The sequence below is a fragment of the Perna viridis genome, chromosome 1, assembly GCF_037379345.1.
Source record: "Perna viridis isolate PV_CMFRI_1.1 ecotype Kerala chromosome 1, ASM3737934v1, whole genome shotgun sequence".
In the NCBI taxonomy this organism is placed as follows: domain Eukaryota; kingdom Metazoa; phylum Mollusca; class Bivalvia; order Mytilida; family Mytilidae; genus Perna; species Perna viridis.
Window position 1 is genome coordinate 71,610,213 of NC_142445.1, and position 22,810 is coordinate 71,633,022.

Below are 22,810 nucleotides of genomic sequence, written 5' to 3' on the forward strand. Positions count from 1 at the left end.
AAAAAAGTACTCAAGAAGTAGCAATACCAAGGTTTAAAAGATTAGAAAATCGCAGTAAAATACCAATACCTGAAACACTATCATTATGGACAAAAAACCAATAGTAACGAAACACATCATACACATACATAAACAAATATCAAAAACACGACTCAAATCTAAAATGAACTCAGTAGCTTCAGGTGACACATATTGTCCTTTTTTTTGCTGAACTTTCGTAGTACTAAGGTAATGAATGTAAGGTCAATGAATGAAGAATAACTTTCCATGATAGACAAGTGTTTATTGCAAAACATTTAAGCTTTGAGTAGTTATGAACAGATGACAATGGGGATATCAAAGTCTTTGCAAATATTTAAAAGTTTACATGAAATATGATCTATATCTCAAATGTATCTTTAATGTAGAGAAGGCGAAAATAAATGACTGCTTCATCTTTCAATCCTTTTGTTTGATATGTTTTGGATGACAAGTAAAGACAAAGATCAGAAAGTGTTCAGGTAGAACGGGCTGTCTATGGTTTGTTCAGGTAGAACGGGCTGCCTATGGTTTGTTCAGGTAGAACGGGCTGTCTATGGTTTGTTCAGGTAGAACGGGCTGCCTATGGTTTGTTAAGAAACAAACTGACAAAGAGTTTAAGCCAGTAATGTATTTTATTTATTTGTTTCAGATTCAATTTTTTTTTTAAAAGTAAATTTCATTTTACTTATAACAAGGTACGTATAGCCGCCATTTAAACAAAATGTAGAATTGCGATATAATGATTCTTTAGCTAACTGTAACAGATACAAAGAATAAAACTTAAAAATTGCGATTACAAAAAGAAAGATATTCAGATCTAAGCTTATTAGTATCTCATATAAATTGTGTTAAAGGAATACCCATCTGGTAAAGCAAGTGTTAAATTTGAAGCCATTCTTTTTTTACTTCTGCAAACTGCTTCAGATAGATGTGGTAGTGTGCTTGAGTGTAACCCTGTCATAAAACGATCTTTTCCATGACCTTTATAAATTTCCAATGCAAAGTAAATAAGCTTGATGATCAAATGAAGATAAGACCAATTTGTGAGAGGTCAAGGTGAAATAAGAGGAGTTTAGTCATGTATTTAAGCATAATGCGCTGAACTGTCTTACATACATTAAATGAATTTTTATTGTCAAGTTGTAATATTGATGGAAGATTGGTCTGGTAACGAGCTGCTGGTAATCTCTTTGGAAAGCGTCCGGTTATCAATAATAATAGTATGATAACTATCACCAACAATAAAACTGCAAATATAAACTATTGTGATTATTTGTTTTTCTTTTTTTAATCATGATGAAATTATTTAAATTAAAACAACTACATTGCGATAAGATACTATTAGCTGGTATAGGTTTAATTTGGCTTCATTTTTGTCATGACCCGATTATAGCTTATTAAAATTAAAATTTGATTTAAAATTTGTAAATCTGTAAATTACGAAGGAACTGAAGATAATTAATCAAACCTATCTAATATCAAACTGTCAGTAAATAGACTTGGAATCTTAAACTGGTAAAAACTTACTTCCTCCTATAGTACCGCCAATTGCTGCTCCTATGACGGCAGAATTATCTGTGTTTGCATTTGCAGCTATTTAAACAAAGCATGAATAGTTTAAAGTCACGAAACTTTTATCAAAACATGAAAAAAACAATATTTTATTATTTCCAAACCATCGTTGATATATTAAATCACTTTTAATCGTTATGGTGTATCCATCAACACCATGAAAACTGATTTATTCAACGGGTCATAGTTTTCCTTTCCTCGTTTGTCTACCCCGGACTTGACTTTTTATGAGCAACTCGGCGGGTGTTTCTATAAAAGCAGAGGACGCTTACCCTACCGGTGCACCTGGTCCATGCTCCCAGGTTTTAGTGGAGTCCAAGTTGCTCATTTACTGGTGTTGCTTTGTATGTATGGTTTTAGTTACTTTATGTTCTTTGTTGTGTGTGTCTGTTTTCCATGTCTGGTCTTTGTCCCTGGATTACATTCTTTTGATTATCGCTATAGCCTTGGTTCCCTTGATTACTCTTTTAAGATAGTAAAAATGTGTCACATCAGAAAGAAGCAACATGATTAATATCAGGCAACACAATAGATAAATATATTTAAAACTTTAAAAAGATATATGTATTGCAATTTGTAAGGATAGATTATCAATTATCCAATTTTAATTTATATATGACAATCTACGAAAAAGTTATTTTAATATTAACAAACGGAAATGTCCGTCAGTTTTTCAATTGATTATTTCAAAGAGCATTTCTGTAAAAGATAACTTCATTTTGACCTGTGAATATTTTTATTAGTAGTAATGATGACACTTGGAAGAATTGTATCTTTTATTTGGTTACATTTTGTACAAACAATATTCCTCTGGATTATAGCAACACATAACAGGAAGAAAAAAAACACCTTTGAAGACAATAAAACTTCAATCAAATACATTACAGGTTTGATTATATGGATGTTAGTTGTTATTTGTTCAGAAATATTCAGGAATCATTTTAACTGAGTATATATATACAAATATATATACATGTTTGATCCTCTATCCTACATAATAACATCTAAAATGAACTGTCCCGTATTTCCATACATCATGTACTAAGTTACAGCCCTAGATTAATCCTACGAGGAGGAATACAGATTGACGTACTATCAAGTCAGAGCGAACCTTGTGACGTCTACCCACTTTTTCTGCGGTCCTGGAAGCCGTTTTACAGGCAAAATTCTAACCGTTTCTTAAGATTCCGTGGATCACACGGAAGTAAAGAATTGACAACTAAACATGAGATAATGAGGACTGTATCCAGTACTCTCATGCTTAGTAGCATTATACGCATGTACTAACGGTGCTCCGTATACCTTCCAATTTGCCTTTTTGTTGACCTTGAGTATATCCAGCATATTGAGCAGCGTTTAGTTATATTTCTCGCACTGACCATTTCCTTTTTGTTGATACGGGGTCGAGAGAGATTTCTTTATGCAAGCGAGGAAACAAATTTCTTTAATGACCATTGATTCGAACTTCCTTCCTTGGTCACTATGGATCCAAGCTGGGAAAGAATAATGCTGAATAAAGTTTTCCCAAAGACTTTTTGCAGTAGTTTTTGCAGACTAATCTCTTGTGGCTACAGCTTGTGCGTACCTCGTGAAATGGTCTGCAAAAACTAAAATGTTTTCAAAACCACATTTTGATTGTTCTAATGTGAGGTAATGAATACAAATAATCTCAACCGGTACAGTTGAACTACTATTGACTAATTCGGCAAACTTCCCAGATTTAGACTTTCTGAGTATACAGTTTGGACATGTGAAAATCTTCCGCTTTACGTCAATATCAATACCTGGCCAGAAATATCTGGACTTAACTAATGACAAATGCGATCCTGACCCTGACATCTAACGTCATCGCGAAGAAGAACTAGAGCAGTTTCACGATACGCTTCGAGCAGCACGAGTTGGAATATCTCTTCATAATTGATACAAGCCTTCCTATGTAAAGTCCCTACCTTGAAACATGATTTGACGCTTCGTCGTCTGAAAGCCCAGACTTCAAAAGATATACCACTCTAATTATCGTGGCATAGGTGTTTTGGTTCTTTCTCCAATCTACATGTTCAAAATCTGATATACTATGTGACTCAACTGACCCATTGTCTACAACCTGAACATCTTGGGAAAGTAATATAATTTCAAAAATGGTTGCCCTGGCTGAGAATTACCGAGTTGCACGCTGCTTTTATGACGTCATTTGATACAATTTTAGACTCTAAAAAATTTGTAAACAAAAGATTTGCATCTATATTCGCTTTACTTGCTGATTAAGTAAGCATGAAATCATAATTGGACAACGCAGCCACCCATCTATGGCCGGTAGCATCAAGCTTGGCCTTTTCTAACACATCTCTTTGTAGATTATTGTCTGTTTTGACTTCAAAGTTAATGCCAGACAGTTACATTTATCCATAAAATTCAATTTAAAAGCGATACATTCTCTCCTATGAGCAGAATTGTTTCTCTCAGGACCTCTCAAACTACGGCCTGCATTAGCTATGACCCTCTCTTTACTTTCCTGGCTTTGATACAAGAGGGCCCCTAATCCCGACCCACTTGCATCAACATGGACAATGTAAGGTAAAGAGAAATCAGCATACACTAAAACAGGTGGGTTTAAATAGTAAGCCTTTCCGTAATCATGTCCGTTTTTTTTTCATCTTTGCCCCATCTCCAAGTAGAAGGCTTTTTCTTTTTGGACTTTGCCCCTTTCTTATTGGTGTGGTGCCCTACTAACAAACCATTCAAGGCCATATTATAGCCGCATAGTCCTAAAAGAAATTTTCTGTAATTTCATGTAAACCAAATAAATTTTCTAAGATCTGTGACACTATTTCAAGTGGGCCTCCCCGTACATAGTTCCATCGTTCTCTGGAAATGTGCACCAGAGTTGCAAAGACCAAATGGTAGTCTATTCCACTCGTAAAAACCTAAAGGACCCAAGGAAAAAGCAGTTTTAAATCGATCAGACTCCTTATTTCCACACTGCCAATAAGCTGTTCTTAAGTTCAGTCGACTAAAGAATTAGGACCCAGATAGACAACCAATGGTCTCATCAATTATCGGAAGTCCATAACTGTCTTTAACTGTTCTACGGTTATGACGCCTATATTCTATAGAAGAACGAAGACTCCCATCCCGCTTTCGAACCAAACACACATTGTTAGAAAAGGGGCTTTTTTTAATTTCGTATACAACCAGCTTCAATCATTTTACGTAAATGTTCACGAATTTCATCAAACATTGCAGGAGGTAAAGGCCTATAAGGTTCCTTAAAGGGTTTATTGTCCGTAAGCTCAATCTAATGCTCTTTTAGATCACTTTGACCTATATCAGATGGACCCTTAGAAAATACAGACTTATAATTTGTGACCAAACTCGTTAGTCTATCCTTGAAGTCTTTTTTTTCAAGTTATCACTGAATTTCACCCTGAAGACTCAAAACAAGAATCGGATGAATCAAAAGATCCTTGACCTACAGGTCGTATGACATTGACCTCGCTTAAACTACACCGTGTAGTTCTGGGCTTAATTTCAACTACCTTAACACTCATATTATATAACCGGACTGGGACTCTACAAACTTGACCTTTCATATTGACTTCACGAGGGCAAACAGAAATTGCATCTGAATACTCGTTCTCAATTATCTCAGCAACTACAGATTTAACCTCCGAATATTGTGACCTTACTTAACCTCCAACGTTATAACTGACATTGGATCTATTTTTATTACCCTTTTGTTGGTAGACCTGACCTTTCCAACTGTCTGATCACGTAACGAATTGACTCTCAAAGACCATTCATCAGGAACATGACTTGATTCTTCCTCAAAACCACATAAAGAGTGATAATATTTGTGCCCACAATAACTTTGTTATTATATTACAACCAACATTGGTATCAACATCTCACTTTTAAAAATAAAATTCACCTTGATCTTCACTTCAACATATCCAAAATAGGGAAGGGTTGTTCCCCCTGCAACATTCACAGTCAAATACAGACTATCTAAGATTTTTAATATCAGATACAGGTTTTAACCCATGTACTACATCACTAGATATCGTGGAAATCATGGACCCAGTATCAATCAAAGTCTTGAATTTTGAAAATATACGACTCACCAAATGTACCAACCATTCTATCAACTAAACTATTTTGTGTAAAACGTATAACAGTTTCATCAACAACATTGGGACTTAACTTCTGACTAGAAGTCTTAAAATCTGTAGTTTGTTCCTCAACAGAGATTTCTAGGGGTTTAACTGACTTTGTTAATTTTGTTGACTAGGTTGGCCTTGACACTTTTCTTGGTAGCCTCTACCTCTATTCTGACCTCGATAATGACGGCGGTTTCGACCTTGATAATAAAATCGATTCTGACCTTGATATTGACTCTGATTATTATTTTCTCCCCCTTATCACTTTGGGTTTTCACTGTTCCCCCAACATATTCCATTCCTTTATTCAAAGACTTTATTGTTTTCAAAACCTCGTCGAATTCATCCGACTGAATCACAGTGAATAGATGTTGGACCTCAGCATCCTTAACCTGACTATCGGAATAATTCCATAACTGTATCATATTTGTATCTACTTGCATTTTTCAACAAAGAATCCCGTAGTTCAGACCAAAACTAAGATCGTAACATTTTTTTCTAGTTATGGGATGTATATGTCCCTTTTCAACAGCAGCCTGCATCAAACTCTCAAGTTTCATTCCATATTCACCACCAGACTGATTTGCTTGTTGGGTTTCCCCATAAAACTGTTGAAGAGTAATCAAGGGAACCAAGGTTATAGCGGTAATCAAAAGAATGTAATCCAGGGACAAAGACCAGACATGGAAAACATACACAATAAGGAACATAAAGTAACTAAAATCATACAAAAGTAACAAAATAAATGAGCTACTCGGACTCCACTAAAAACTGGGAGCATGGACCAGGTGCACCGGTAGGGTAAGCGTCCTCTGCTTTTATAGAAACACCCGCCGAGTTGCTCATAAAATGTCAAGTCCGGGGTAGACAAACGAAGAAAGGAAAACTTAACCCATTTAATACATCAGTTTTCAGATGGATACACCATAATGATCCACGAGTTCAGGATGACGACCATAAAACTTCTGTAGTGATGACTTCAATCTTGTAGCATCATAACCCTGTTCCAGAAGCCTATGATGAGCTCAATATACCGTTGAATATAGTCCGTTTATTTATTAAATCCGTTTCTTCATACTGTCCCTTAAATTCGTCAAAATGAATGAATGAATGAATAAATGAATGAATGGGTGGATGTATGGATCAATGAATGATTTAAGTTTATCTACCCAGTGACAAAATGACCCGCAAATATTCAGGTTATCAATTTAAATTATATATTGCAGGTACCATCATCTTAATGTATGAATGAAATGATAAATACTCACCAGTTTTAAAGCTTATATAAACTGGATCGCTCGAATCTTCTTCATATACATTGACAATTTCCACTGTATAGAGAGTATCTGGTTTTAAACTTCTTATCTTAGTATCACTCTCCAAAGGAGATACATGCATCATCATAGTGGTTTCGCCAGATGAATTGTATTTAACCTTTATATCGCATAACTTGTGGCATGTCTTTCCCTTTGTCCATGTAATTTTCGCTCCAGAAACGTCAATTTCTGTTACGTTAAGATGCATGGGACCAGCGTCTTGAATCAGATAATGTTAAATTCATAACTTATTTGTCAATGGAAAGGAATAATTGATGCAAGTTTTGAAAAAAAAACATCAAACCGAAATCTAAACAGTGTTTAGAATGAAGAAGTTGTTTAGAATACCAACGTTTTGAAGTATTAAGGATTTTCTACATGCTTGGATAATATTTCAGTGTTTTCATAAATAACCATGACTTCCTTTTAAAAGTTTTTGTTGATTTCTTTCTTCTCTTAATATTTATCATTATTACTTCATTATTTTATGTTTATTTATTTTCAAAAATCGTGTACACGTCTTTACTCGAATGAAATAGGGGTTTAGCATATATTCATTTATAAAAGCTGATAATGAATTGTCCCGTTCTAAATATATTACTTACAGCTTTCCATTCCATTAAACTGCATTAGATTAGGCATCTGTTAATATCAATATTTCAAATTAATATTTACAAAAATGACAATATAAATTATTTCTATAGCATATGTCAATTATCATAAGTACATGTGAGTTTTATTTTTTTCGTTGGGATTGTGACTTTGAAATTGGCGTAGTAAAAGATTTTGCGTTCATCGAATTGAATTGTTTGCCTTTTTCGCATTATTGAAACAATACTAGATTCTTAAACCAAATCTCGATGTACATAAAAAGTAATTATTTAAGTACCAGTCCATATTAGGTTCAGACAATTTCTATGGTACAGGTGATTCAAGCTGAAGAAAAACCCACGGAACAAACGATGTTTTTTTTTTCGATTTTCAGATGTTATATTTTAGGGAACATAAAGTTTTTTTTTGTATTAATATTTGTACTTTTGAGAAAATCATAAATTTATCTCCCACTAAAATCAACCAAATCAAGGCAAATTAAGAACGATAACTCTTGCAAAGTGCTAATTTTATTTCAAAAGCACAACACCCAAATAAAATACCAATACCGGTTATGTGGTCTGTATCTGAGTCTGGGTAAGAAATAAAAGTATATTTGGTGATATTTGACATGCATGAGTCACCTTCTGTCTGATTTTTGTAAAGACTGCTGCTTGATTTTACTGTTACGGTTTTAATTTTGCTAACCGGACTTACATATAGGACATGATTTGTGAAAAGCATTGCCATATTGTAGACAGTGATTGACATTTGAAGCCTTTCTGTTGACAAGTTTGCCTTAGGAACAACCATCCAACAATTGTCAATATCTATTTCATGGTGGTAAAAATAATAATCGCCCATCGGTATACGATAACCATAAGTGCCTGGGTTTGTCTAAAACAACAATCACAATCATTTTTGAAAAAAAAGAGAAAACATGCATTTATCATATTAATAGCGAAACCAATATTCTCGAAAAAGGAAAAAATATTGAAAAAACCAATGCGTCTCACAAGTTATTAACTTTGAAATATGGTATGAATAAAAACATATGAAAAACAAAAAGCTTTTTCATCCTTTATCATTAACACTCGAAAACGTCCAAATAATCGAAGAATACATGAACTCCATTATTATGTTTCGATAATATAAGAATATCCAAATTCTCACTTTAGATTCATTTCCATTGATGTGCCATCTATGAAATATCTTTGATGAGTCCATATCTTCTATTATCCATTCAATTTTGTGTATTCCACTTTCAACATCTTCGGTGCTGACAATAACCCTGAATTAAAATGATTATCTATTGATGTATCAAGGAAAAATATTTGATCTTTTAACGGGTACTAAAAAACTTATTCGTTGTTGTCAGTTGACTTGACCACTTTATTAAAACTGGGTCTTATTAGTGAACGAAAATTATTTACCACCTATTTGAACTATAGGTTGACAGCTTTAATAAATACGTATCCCAGCATATATTACCTGCTCCCGAAGGCAAACGTTGAATTGACATTCTTGTCTAAGATGACAGATGTAATTGTCGGTGCCGTTGAATCAGCATGCACAAGTATTTTATCCACATACTCATTTCCTAAGACATCTTTCGCTTTTACCCATATACTAACTGTATCACCGTCCATAAGTTTATGGTAAAGGCGTATTTCCATTGATTCACTTAGAATATTTGGTACTGCTCTCCAAGACTGTATAGAGGAGGGGTTGCGATCTATTGTTTGGCCACCAGCATGGTCCGAGTCGTAAAATATATCAAATGAAATAATTCCATGTATGTTACTTATTGCCGCTGTGGTCCTTTTCCCCGAATGATCATCTCGGGTATATGTTACGGATTTTACGTACATTCCGTCCATTGCTGTTGCATAAAATGATTTAACATTATTCAAAAGCTTATGGTCTTCATGAAATCTATTCCGAAAATGACCTTTCCATGTAACGTTTAAGCGACCTGCGGTTGTTGATACCCAGTGGTAGTCAGTTTCTTGTTTAGATGCTGTTACATAAAATCTCGAATTTGGATCTATAGATATTGTAGATGTTGGATCATAAAGAACTAATTGACGAGCCCATACTGAGTTATTTGCAGTATCAGCGACATCTAAAACAACCGAATACATGCCCGCTTTTGGTGGTTTATAATGTTCATTATAGGAACTTCTATTGGCAAAAAGGGGATTGGAATACATTGGTCTCATCGGTGAAACTTCAGTGAGATAACCATCCAGACCCGCCTTTAATTCGTGGACTTCTAAATTGTATCTAAAAACTTTGTCCAAGTCGTCCTTCCAGCCTTGCCATGAAATTGACATAGATGACTGAAAAAGCATTTTGTTTTTCAAAAAGAGGAAATTGAAAAAGTAATATACATGTATATTTAAAAAGCTTATATATATTTGAGACGTCAAAAAAAAATAAATCGACGAATTAATAACGCTGTCCAGCATAAATTCATTTTTTTAAATTTAATGCACAAACAAAAAAAATAATGAAAACCATTTACGTGCAAACAAATGAGAGTATATCACTTTAATACCGTTCAAACATTTCATGATCTTGGTAAATATATTAATTTTATCTGTGTCATATTATTGAATAAAGTGTTCTTAATAACTTGAACTTGTCAATTGTATTTTTTTTAAAATATCTTTTTCCCAAAAATGGAATTCATGATTCAAACAAACATCTGCCACAAAGCTTTTTTAACCAATTGTAAATTCTAACGGAGTGTTAATTAAATTTGTCAGCTTTACATGTACAGTTAGTATGTTATCATATCCTGTGGAAAACCGAAAGAAACAGAAGTGGATTTGATCATGTTTTCATTGAAAAAAATATGATGAAGGAAGTCAGAATAAATAACACTTATCTAAAGAAAAGTCAATATCCTTTAAACAAAAAGATGTTTTAAAAATATGTTCTGATGTGTAGCGATATGAGAAAGAGTAATCAAGGGAACCAAGGTTATAGCGGTAATCAAAAGAATGTAATCCAGGGACAAAGACCAGACATGGAAAACAGACATGCACAACAAAGAACATAAAGTAACTAAAATCATACATACAAAGTAACAAAAGTAAATGAGCAACTCGGACTCCACTAAAAACTGGGAGCATGGACCAGGTGCACCGGTAGGGTAAGCGTCCTCTGCTTTTATAGAAACACCCGCCGAGTTGCTCATAAAAAGTCAAGTCCGGGGTAGACAAACGAGGAAAGGAAAACTATGACCCGTTGAATAAATCAGTTTTCATGGTGCAGATGGATACACCATAACGATCCATGAGTTCATGATGACGACCATAAAGCTTCTGTAGTGATGACTGCAATCTTGTAGCACCATAACCCTGTTCCAGAAGCCTATTTGTTAGAATTCTAGCGCGATACAAAAAGTCTGCGTAGTTTTGGCAAGCTCTGGCATAACGTATGAGTTGTGATATGAACACTCCATACGCAGGAGCCGAAGGGATGTTGCCACAGATGAAAGGAATGTTGACAATTCTGAATGAAAAGTCATCATGTTTGTCGCAAAGTTTGGTCAATAGTTTTAAAGGAAATTACGTCAAAGATTGATGATACCAATCGATTTGTTTTGAAAACAGAAACAAAAGATACAATGGTGCTGCATAAGCATTTAAATATAAGGTATAAGATATTTATTCTGCATTTTAAGAGAAAAGATAGTCTCATGTTCGAAGTCATCGTTATACATGAAGTGTGCAAACGGCCCTGAAATATAAGCCATTAGGCAAATTTCTAAAAGGGTACGATAGCTTATTATCGTTCTTTATGCGTTTGATGATGTCGGATGCATCGATTGTACACGTGGTCACTTCTTTGACAGTTTGTATAACTTATTACACTTTACTGGTAAGATACACCTTTACATTAAAGTAGCTTTTACTTCGTCTCATGCCAAAACTATTAAACACTCCCGTCAATCATCGGGGTCAAAACCGTTATTTTTCGGGTGTGTTCATTAAATGCAGTTTGCAATCTTTTAATGTGTCCTTTCACAAATAAGAAACAAATATTTTCATTTGTCAAGCATAAGTACACCTCTTCAAATGTTCCGACACACTTCAAATTTCGTCTTCAGGTGAAAGAGTAATTAAGGGAACCAAGATTATAGCAGAAATCAAAAGAATGTGATCAAGAAAATAGATATGGAAAACAGAAAAACACGACAAAGAACATAAAGTAACTAAAATAATACATACACAAAAGTAAATGACCAACACGGACTCAACTAAACACTGGGAGCATGGACCAGGTGCACTGGTAGGGTAAGCGTCCTCTGCTTTTCTAGAAATTTTTTGCGAGTTGCTTGTAAGAAGTTTTCTTTGATCCAATTTTAAAAATCGTGCTGATTTTCACTTATTTATTAACATCGTACTTGTACAGACTTGACAAATAAAATATTTACCACAACTATTCTCATATATGTGTATTGGAAGTCAACAGGCTATGGCAAACGTAAGATTTTGACATTCGGAATTTTGATTTTTACCATCTCATTTGGAAAAATAATTTAAACCAGTCATAGCTGATGGTAACAGGTATATCTTACCTTAGTAATATCATTGCTAATATTAACTGGAAGGTTTGTACATGTGTGTTTCTCTGAACAATGATAGGGAGCCTCAAAATCAAAGTGAAATACCATGGTCTTGTGGGTCTGTTGTGTAGAGTAGTATTTCGTCGTTTTTTGGCGGTTATTAAGGTTCTCCAAAATTTCGAAGCCACCACTTTGGACGGTAGCGGTAATCGTCAAACTTTAAAAAAAATATATTGTAACGTAAATTAAAATGTTTAAATCCCCATAAAACTATTAATATTCCTGTGTTAAAACCGTCCTATGTACTTTAAGCCGATACCGAAACCGAAAAGGATCGAAATGCATAAATCTATATAGAAAGGTAAACACAAAAAAAGCAAATTTGCACGAGATGCCGAATATATGTAATACCGTGATGAATTGCATTTAATCACTCATTTTATCTAGAAGAGATGGGCTTTGAATTTGTTATTCGCTTTGTGAATAATTCATTTGATTGTACATATTATTTTGTTGTTTTTATCTTTAGCTTATTGATTTAATTTTATGTCCTACACGTCATTGTATTCTTTTTTTAATATTCGAATTAAAAAGAGTAATCAAGGGAACCAAAGTTATAGCCGTTATCAAAAGAATGTAATCCAGGGACAAAGACCAGACATGGAATACATACATACACAACAAAAAACACAAAGCAACTAAAATCATACATACAAAGTAACAAAAGTAAATGAGCAACTCGGACTCCACTAAAAACTGGGAGCATGGACCAGGTGCACCGGTAGGGTAAGCGTCGTCTGCTTTTCTAGAAACACCTGCCGAGTTGCTCATAAAATGTCAAATCCGGGGTAGACAAACGAGGAAAGGTAAACTATGACCCGTTGAATAAATCAGTGTGCGTCGGTTTGCTTGCTCTTCAATAAGTCTCAGAATAAGTCTCATTGTACTACAAATATAGCAAATTTTATTTATATCCAGAATAACGCGTACAGTCAGCCGTTATATTGACTATCTGCTGAAGTTGATAAACATTAACTTTACTAATAAAATTTTGCAGAAACAATTTATTTTCAGACAAATGCTTGCCCTTTTTAAAAATTAAAAGCAAAAACATCTACAACCTTTTACAGCCTTGCAAACAATTTCTCACAGTAAAAATAAGAGATATGTGTTTTGTTATCCTTCATTACATTTACTTTAACAATAAGGGTATCGGGATTTTGAATAAAACCCTTTTAAAAGTTACACTATACTCGACGTTACATACTGCACATTTTTCGAATTGAAGCTCTACTTTTTAAACTGTCGGGACTTACCGCTATAGTTGTCTCTCTCGCTTATTGGCTTAAATCGTGCGTAACTAATCCTTACGGAAAAATCCCATACTAATATTCGCCATGTTGGTTTCTACGGGACGATTTGTAAGTTCCCGCCAAACTCCGTCGACATTCGTTTGCTTGATCAACTTCAAGGTATTGCACGTTTTTTGCTTGGACTAAATCCGAGATACCCGAACTAACGCCGAAATGCATTCTGGGACAAACCATTTAAACGTAAACAACATATCCTAGCAACCCAATCATTGTAAGCATGGCTGACTTTTGACAATGTAAATATTGGGACCGAGAATTAAAATCTCACCAGAATTTAACGATTCAATTCTTAGGGAGAAGCCGTTTGGCTAAACCAAAGAGCAAGTCATTTAAGACAATTTAAACGACGGTCAAGAATAATCCGATGAACCAAGGTTATAGCGGTAATCAAAAGAATGCAATCCAGGGACAAAGACCAATTATGGAAAAAACATGCACAACAAAGAACACAAAGAAACTAAAATCATTCACACAAAGTAACAAAAGCAAATGAGCTCAACTAAAAACTGGGAGCATGGAATAGGTGCACCGGTAGGTTAAGCGTCCTCTGCTTTTCTAGAAACACCCGCAGAGTTGCACATGAAAAGTTAAGTCCGGGGTAGACAAACGAGGAAAGGTAAACTATGACACGTTGAACAAATCCGTTTTCATAGTGCAGATATGGAAACACCGTAGACGACCATAAAACTTTTGTAGTGACGACTACAATCTTGTAGCAACATAACCCTATTCCAGAAGCCTATTTGTTGAAATTCTAACGCGATACAAAAAATGTGCGTAGTTTCGACAAGCTCTGGCATAATTTATTAGTTGTGATATGAACACTCCATACGCAGGTGCTGAAGGGATGTTGCCACAGATGAAAAGAAATTTTACAATTTTGAAAGAAAGGTCATCACATTTGTCGTTAAGTTTGGTCAATAGTTTTCCTTGACCATCGACTTCTAAGTGTTAGTCAAGATAGGTAAGTGTCGATAAAGTCGTAGAAAATATTTTTATTCAAATTATAATAGTATCTTATTTATGTGACCCCGAGTATAGAAATTTGCCTTTTAAAAATATATTGACTTTTTCTTCACTGAATTTTTACTCGAGAAACCAAAAAATCAAACACAAGATGTACAGAACTCCCCTGAGGTTAGAGAGAGTAATCAAGGAAACCAAGGTTATAGCGGAAATCAAAAGAATGTACTCCGTGGATAAAGACCAGACATGGAAAACCGAATTACACAACAAAGAACATAAAGTAACTAAAATCATACATACAAAGTAACAAAAGCCAATGAGCAACTCGATCTCCACTAAAACCATTATTATATCGAACAGATAGAAGAACACTAAGCCTCTTAAGTTCTTCAGTGTGATCAGATCTATATTCCATGAACATTTTAAGCTGATTTAAAGATCCATTTAAAAGTTATTATCCCTTCAAAGCAAACTTAACTTTTTTGGCATTCAATTTGTTGTTCATATACATGTATTAAATACAACGATTCTTGCTGGATTTAAGTAACAGTCTTTATAAAAATCAGAAAGGAGGTGATTGATTCATGCATGTAAAAAAGACACCAAATTAACTAATATTTCTTGCTTTAGGGACAGTTACTGATCACATAACCAGTCTTAGTTTTGCATTTGGTTGTTGTGCCAAACTTATACTTATTGTACATGGCATTGTATATGCTATAGTTATCATGTTTGATTTTGCTGATTTTAGTAGAAGATAAATATATGATTTCGCAAAAGTGCAGATCTAAATACATATATATTTATCGATATGTGAAAATATAGCATATGCAACCTGATAAGGCATCGTTAGGTTGGTGGGTTTTTTAAACCATGAATCACATTGCCATTGGCAGTGTCTTTATTTTATGTGGACTAGTAATTAAGTAAGACTCTAAATTAATTTTGGTGACAAAAACCTTGACTCAACAATTCACCGGTTATACAGAGTGTTTGTTCATTAAAGTCTAAATCATTGCTACAAACACGGAGTGAGAAACTAGTTGAAAATGTACCTACACTATATGAAGGAGCAAAAGAAACGTTCACGTCAAGTAAGGGAAAATTAACAATTAGAACCGAAAAATCGTCCATCTTATCGTAAATTTTAGTTGAGTTGAGTTTATTATTCATACATCCTCGGGTGTGAATTTTATATAAATTTCTCACGAACATTTCCTTAAAAACTGTAAAGAGGAATTGTCAATACAATTACTCAAACATTGACTTGATTTTGGTTTTGGAATTTGCTTTGATCTCTGTATCAGTTTATGAAGGAAATGTTTTGTATTTCATAATGGTTCAGTTATGTGAATTGATAAAGCGCACACTTCTGTAAATCATTAGTTACAAATTCCCACTATGCTTAGAAAATGTCAGATGTGATCATGTGAAATAAAACAATGCAATTAAAGAAGAAAAGTCAATGCGATCTTGATTGCTTGATTCGATTTTTGTGTTATTTTATCATTGTGATTGTAAAGGTACAACTATCTTCATATGAAAAGGCAGTATTCACACAATGTCAACAGACATTATTGTGATTGGTGATTGCACATACGAGTATATTTTGTACATATAGCAGCATTGAAACATAAACCTTCTATAAACTACTGATAAAAACATCGGATAAAAGCAATAAATCTTGTTATCATCTGTATATACATGTACGAATGTGTCCTTCTATACCTTTTTTTCAAGTTTTACGTTAAGCATGTAAAAGTAATTATGTAAAAACTACTGTTATTATACTTGGATAGTAAAATGCAAAGCAACAACTTGCACAGTTTGGTAAGATAACATACTTTCTCATAATTTCATTCATAAAACAAAAAAAAGCTTACTTGTCTGCATGGTCTATTCTAATATTGAAACTGTTATCTGTTTTATTTAAACGTGCAACATTTGGTTCAGGGTGGTCTCTATCTATACCAATAGAGCTTAGATGATACGTCTTTTCAAACGGCACATTCTTTCCTGATAAAAGAAAATATTTTACTATTTACTTTATAGTACAAGAAAATAGTTTAGACAGATGAGTTCCCCCCCCCCCAACTAAACTTTATACTTTTTATAAACACCCAAGATGTGTGGTTCTACAAATCAAACTATAAAATCCTAAAAGATATAATCCTTACCATTTTCAGAAACTTTCGAAACTACAGCTCTCACTTGTCCTGAAACGATTCCGAAAGAATGGTTGGAAACATAGCGCGGCAGGTTTGGTATATCTGGTGGGTTATACATCGCTTCAACCAGGAAGTCCAGCTTGTTAAATTTTGTAAAATGGGTCCACCGATGGTCGGGCTTAGTTTGATTGGGTTCAGAGGCATCTGACATATACCAGTACATCACCTGACCTGCATGTGCACCGGCATGGGGTATATAGGTCATCGTTGTTGAAGCATGGGTAATGTGGGGTCGTTGAGTATGTAGTACTGCAGAAAGAAATTGAGTTCCACTACTAAGCAGTATTATTACTAAACATGCGTGGAATTTCATATGATTTCCTCTTTCCTTTTTACTTTTTATTGACAATTTTAAGGGTTGGTAAAAACAAATTCATTTCTGAATGGGAACCCACATAAAAACAACCAATATAGATTTTTTTTGTCCCAGATTGTTTGTAAAGCTAATAAAAGCAGGAGAGTACATTGCGCAAATCCAAATTTTGGTTTCTATATAGTAGTAGTTTATAGTCATTTCAACAATTTATTAACTTAAAATGGCATTTTCATCCATCTAAAGTACCAATTTATCCGCTTATCTATACCGATTTTCAAGTGTATTTTTTTTCTTAACTTACATGTAGTGCAAGTTTCCCCTGTGAATCCGTTTGCACAAGCACAGGCATTAATGTTATAACAGCGTCCTGGGAAACAAGGCTTCAAATGTGAACAAGTCACTGAAATATAATAAGATAAAATCAGCTCAGTAATTCTCAGTAAAAAAAATAAAAAAAGATTTAATTTATAAAAATATATTTGCGCCTTTGCTTAGTTTTTGAAGCTATTTCAAACAGGTCAAAATGCATACTTTAGGTAACTCATATCAAGGAAAGTCGTTTATCTAAGAGTTGTAATTGCTCTCAAAAAATTAACGCTACAAGTTTCCAATGCGTACTCTTACCTTTTCGATTGACAGACTTTCATCGATTATTGATTGACAAGGCTCTTATGTTGAATAACTAATGTTTAAGGTAAAGTACCTAAGAAATTGATAAGTTACTATTTACCGATCGACTAATCGGACTTGATTAAGGCCCTATGTGTGTTTATCTATATTAAATTTGAACTGTACCGATTTGACAACTTCCGCCTGCATGACCACTCTGACATTTGCATTCATTTGGACTGATGCAAGTTCCTCCATTTCTACAAGCTGGGTCACAGATTGCTAAATGAATCAAACACATATATGGTTGAAGCAATGTAATATCCCCAAGTGTACATTAAGACACTAGTTTAGTTTTTAGTTAGAAATGCCAAACTTGTGACAAGAATAAAAACAGGAAAATATAAAGTAAACATATTAAATGAAACTGCAATGGTACATGTTTTCTATCAAAATTAAAACGGTCATGTGTTTATTGAATGTAGATGTAGGAAAAGGAGAAGATGAGGACAAATATATGAAAATTACTCAAAATGTAAGAAAGCCAATTTATAAATGAAAATTGGAAACCGTGTTAGAACATTTAGCTTACGAGTTCTACAGTCAGACCCAGTCCATCCAGTACAACAATATTGTTCCTCAGCGTACTTCGTTACTGTTCTCCATTCCCACCATGTACTAAAAATATTAATTAAAGTCGCAATTTTAGATATCAAAATTTATTAAATGTAACATTGATTCAAGATTTTATATAACGATATTGACTAATTCTCATACCCGTGCAGGTCCGGGTGCTAAAAAGAATAGGCCTGCAGCAGCACTAAGCTTGTCGTATAAGGCGACTAAATAGTGCTCAGAAACCTAGCCGGGGGCTAGGCGCTCTGCCCACAGAGCAACTGGGATGTGTGCCCCAGGTGGTGGAATGGGGTACCCCTGGCGTGTTACATGTTGGGGTTGTCAGGCTATAATACGGAAAACCTGACCGCAAACCATAGTGGTGCACCGTGTTGGGAAAGATGCCACGTTCCTTGCACGTTAAAGAACCCTGCTGTGGTATTCGATCGGAGTAGGAACCTTTGCGCTCCGCCACAGGAGGCTAAATTGCCCGACCTTACCCTTCCCCCCTTTTTCCAGTGGCAATCAAAATTTGTCGACCCTATTATCCTTGTGTCCCATCCTTTTTTTTTTTCATTTCATGTTCATTTTATCATCCATTTCATGTTCATCGTCTGAATATGGCTGAAATATTGCTGCTCGGACGTTAAACCCCAACAAACAAACATCATACAAAAAGAGATTAATATATTGTTCGAACTTACCAATGCCTCCAATCATTTGCACAACAAACTCTCTGTTTCTCATACCGAGTTACAGTTCTCCGACACCATTCACTAAATAGTAACAAAGAAAGTTAGTTGCAAAATGCTTTAAAACAATTATAATTTTAATTCACTACCTACAAATATAATGAAGTATAATTGGAAAATATGTTAACCTCCTTTTGTTTCAAAATTAACCTATACTTCGATTCGTAAATTAATCAGCATTTTTTCGCTATTGCATTCTCGATCACGATAACTTTGTAGTAAGATCCCAAGTTTCTATCACGGGGATGATGTAATAACTGAAGTTGGGTTTTTGCTTTTTTGAAAATTTGAAAATTTACTACTTTCAACGCCATAATCTAAAGGACCAAGTATGATGTTCCGGGTGATTATATAGTTCCAGGTTAACGTAGCATTGTTATGTCATCGGCTTATTTTGTCTTCTGTGGAGAGTTGCTATACGTTGTTGTTTTCACTCGATATCGATAAATGATATCATGTTTTGTAAATAAACCTTTGTATGTCATTATATACACTATTGATAGTTTTATTTCCAGCAGAGTAAAAACAGAAGCTAATAATATTTCCAATAAACAAATTATATTCAACAAGATATAGATACTATTTGTTTTCTAAGGAATGGGTATTTAAAAAGAGTAATCAAGGGAACCAAAGTTCCAGCGGAAATAAAAATAATGTTATCCAGGAGAAAAAGATAAGATATGGAAAACAGGTGTGTTAGGACGGCTTACCTACGTTGTAGTGGGTAGTGAGATTTAAGTAGCCGATTAATTGACTCGGCTAAAGGGTTAATTCTTTAGCCGAATCGGTTTGTCGCTGTCTTATCATCGAGCGGTCTAGGGTTTGATCCTCTGTGGCGGAGTATAATTTTGCGAGTCGAATCATGCTCTCCCGTTACACTGACATACACAACAAAGAACTTAGAATAACCAAAATAACACATGCAAAGTAACAAAATTAAATGAACAACTCGGACTCGACTAAAATTTGGGAGCATGGGCCAAGGATAGGCCCTCTGCTTTTCTAGAAATACCCACTGTGTTGTTCATAAAAAGTCAAGTCCTGGGTAGACGAAGGTGGAAAGGAAGTTTGCTTTCAACTACTCCAAATGAAAATTCAATATTAAGAAACGATATTTCGTTAATTTGAATTTAAAGCATAGTATATCTTTGATTCAGACATAGAGTTGAGAAGCTGCAAACGACGGAAAATATTTAGACAAGATAAATACCGAAAAGGAATAATTACAAGAAGACATAAAAAGTTCATCGTTTAAAACCAGGAGTAAAAAGGACATGTTTCAGTATGAGAAGTTTTTTTACAGGAAAAGGAAACTTGTTGCATTGCTCATCTGATGACATCTTGTGGGGAGGAGGGTCATCAGTGATAGTTTGAAGTCGCTGAACAACATCGAAAGAGCTATTCGATATAGGTAAATACGGATATGATATCACATTTGAAATTACTTTAATCTTATTCAAACATGTTCAAGTCCGAGTAGCCTTGTGTCATTTGCTTTAAAATACATATAATATTGGTTTATAAGAGTTAAAGTTTTAGAAAAGCGAAGTTATGATATGCTTTAAGGTAATTATGAATATATTAGATATCTATTACCAAGCTTAAAATCTTACATGGAATTCTAAAAAAGAATTAGTTTAATGTACGCATTGAACACACAATATATTAACATATAATGCTTGTTCAATTCAATACACTAGGATTGTTTCTCTTTTACCTCAAAATACCTATTTAGATTAAGTTTGTTCGGTCATCAAACGATAATATATTTACTTCTCTTTGATAGAATTGACAATGCGGGTCATCAGTGCATTGTGACAACTGTTTCACTTTTAAAATGACGACTTCAATGTATGTCATTGTCCCAGAATATTTCGTGTCCGTCTCTTCACTCTATGTAATTAACGTACAGATATACAGAATATCCTTAATATGAAACCGTTGTTATAAGAAATGAAAAAAAATCTGATAATTGGGAAATCGAAGTCATTGTGTTAGTTTGTCTGAGGTATAAGTTTGAAGCTTATTCTTATGCTGATTGCGTATCGAAGTTTAAGTTGATAGGTAAACCATAATGTATCTATTGTGTCCTTTCACTCATTGCCAGGCTATTTAAGGTAGATGAGATGAATATAGGATTATTTAATCATAAAGCATCATCTTCATAGCGAAAGACGTAAACAAATGGCCTGTGTTCTTTTGTGCTCATTTGCATTGAATATCAATGAACTGATTTAATCTGACTGAAGTGTAGAAAATAGATTTGCAGATGAAAAGTTGAACATAATCATGAAGTCACCATCTGTATACACAACGTATTTATTTCCCTGATTGAACAGGTATATAGTGATCATGCTGTTTGTCCGTACGAATATCCATCTACAAATTTTCTCCTGATACGTCGTCGAAAAACGGTTAGGTCTTTGGTGCAACCTCACATTCACAACCTCAATCACTAATTGACCTAAATCAGTATTCAAAGACAAAAGAAGCTCCAAATTGTCTCTCCACTATTAATGAGTAATATGAATTTTCCCGGCGGACAGAGTGCTTTTTAGAACATTGTTTTGTATATAAAGAGTATAACAACATTTTTTAGATAAAACCCAAGGAATTAATTCTACATACAATAGTAGTAGGTTCGACAAAAAATCTGTCTGTTCGGGTAAATGAGAGACAACAACAAAAAATGTGAAACTGTTTACCCTCAAAGTGGTTTTAATCTTTTAATCGTATGTTTAATCTAAAACAAACCTACAGTTTCTTATATAATCTTAGATCTCGCTTCTCCACCAAAGTAAGTTCAACAAATCTCTTGGGTTTTCATTATTATTTACTACCTTACCCCTCAATAAAGTGTCTAAAAGAAATCATTCCCAAATCATTTAACTTCTACATGAACAATTCTTACCAATTTGATGTTCCAGGCTACGATAGCATATATATGTGCTGATTTTCGTAACAATTGTTGATATCAACGCTTTCTTTCTTACTGTTTGTTATGTAGTAATTTATTGATTCCTCTTGAAGCACTTAATTGTGCTTTAGTTGGAAAAATAAACTTGACTTGTCTTTTTTATGTATGAAGTGAATGGATATGGTGAATATGTTAAGGACATCAAGCCAACGGGGATGTAAATGACAGCTTAAGGACACCCATAGGTTTCAAAGAATGACAAGAAAAGACCTACAAGACAGTGCAGACTGCAGCTAGCCCCAAAACAACATTATACCGAGTTACAGCAAAATAAGTCCCACTGTGTTCAGTTTAATTAGTATCCTGAATGTGGAAACAAAAAAAACGAGAAATTCGTGATTTGGGACAGGCGCAAACAATGCGAAAGGGTTAAAGTACTTTGGCGTAATTTCAAAGAGAAGTCAAGGGAACTAAGGTTATAGCGGTAATCAAAAGAATGTAATCCAGGGACAAAGACCAGACATGAAAAACAGAAATACACAACAAAAAGTATAAAGTAATTAAAATAATACATACAAAGTAACAAAAGGAAATGAGCAACTCGGACTCAACTAGAAACTGGAAGAATGGACTAGGTGCACCGGTAGGGTAAGCATCCTTTGCTTTTCTAGAAACACCCACAGAGTTGATCATAAAAAGTCAAGTCAAGGGTAGACAAAAGAGGAAAGGAAAACTATGATACGTGGTACAAATCCGTTTTCACGGCGCAGATGAATACATCGTAACGATCCACAATTT

General features: G+C 34.3%; 1 protein-coding gene across 3 annotated transcripts in view; it reads right to left on the reverse strand.

The window, feature by feature from the left end:
- Positions 1 to 22,810, reverse strand: part of LOC148630249 (uncharacterized) — a 32,830-nt gene that overhangs the window by 6,832 nt on the left and 3,188 nt on the right. For 2 of the 3 annotated variants that reach the window (XM_088564195.1, XM_088564202.1), the window contains exons 2-15: positions 19,048 to 19,119; positions 18,321 to 18,406; positions 17,915 to 18,010; positions 17,421 to 17,519; positions 16,753 to 17,052; positions 16,459 to 16,591; positions 12,249 to 12,453; positions 9,149 to 9,999; positions 8,831 to 8,948; positions 8,375 to 8,554; positions 7,672 to 7,708; positions 7,019 to 7,285; positions 1,549 to 1,614; positions 1,138 to 1,268 (exon numbers count right to left, since the gene is read on the reverse strand). In XM_088564195.1, the coding sequence (XP_088420321.1) occupies positions 1,138 to 1,268; positions 1,549 to 1,614; positions 7,019 to 7,285; positions 7,672 to 7,708; positions 8,375 to 8,554; positions 8,831 to 8,948; positions 9,149 to 9,999; positions 12,249 to 12,453; positions 16,459 to 16,591; positions 16,753 to 17,052; positions 17,421 to 17,519; positions 17,915 to 18,010; positions 18,321 to 18,406; positions 19,048 to 19,119 (2,641 nt within the window). The remainder of the gene's footprint in view (positions 1 to 1,137; positions 1,269 to 1,548; positions 1,615 to 7,018; positions 7,286 to 7,671; positions 7,709 to 8,374; positions 8,555 to 8,830; positions 8,949 to 9,148; positions 10,000 to 12,248; positions 12,454 to 16,458; positions 16,592 to 16,752; positions 17,053 to 17,420; positions 17,520 to 17,914; positions 18,011 to 18,320; positions 18,407 to 19,047; positions 19,120 to 22,810) is intronic. The other variant, XM_088564209.1, reaches the window with a different exon arrangement.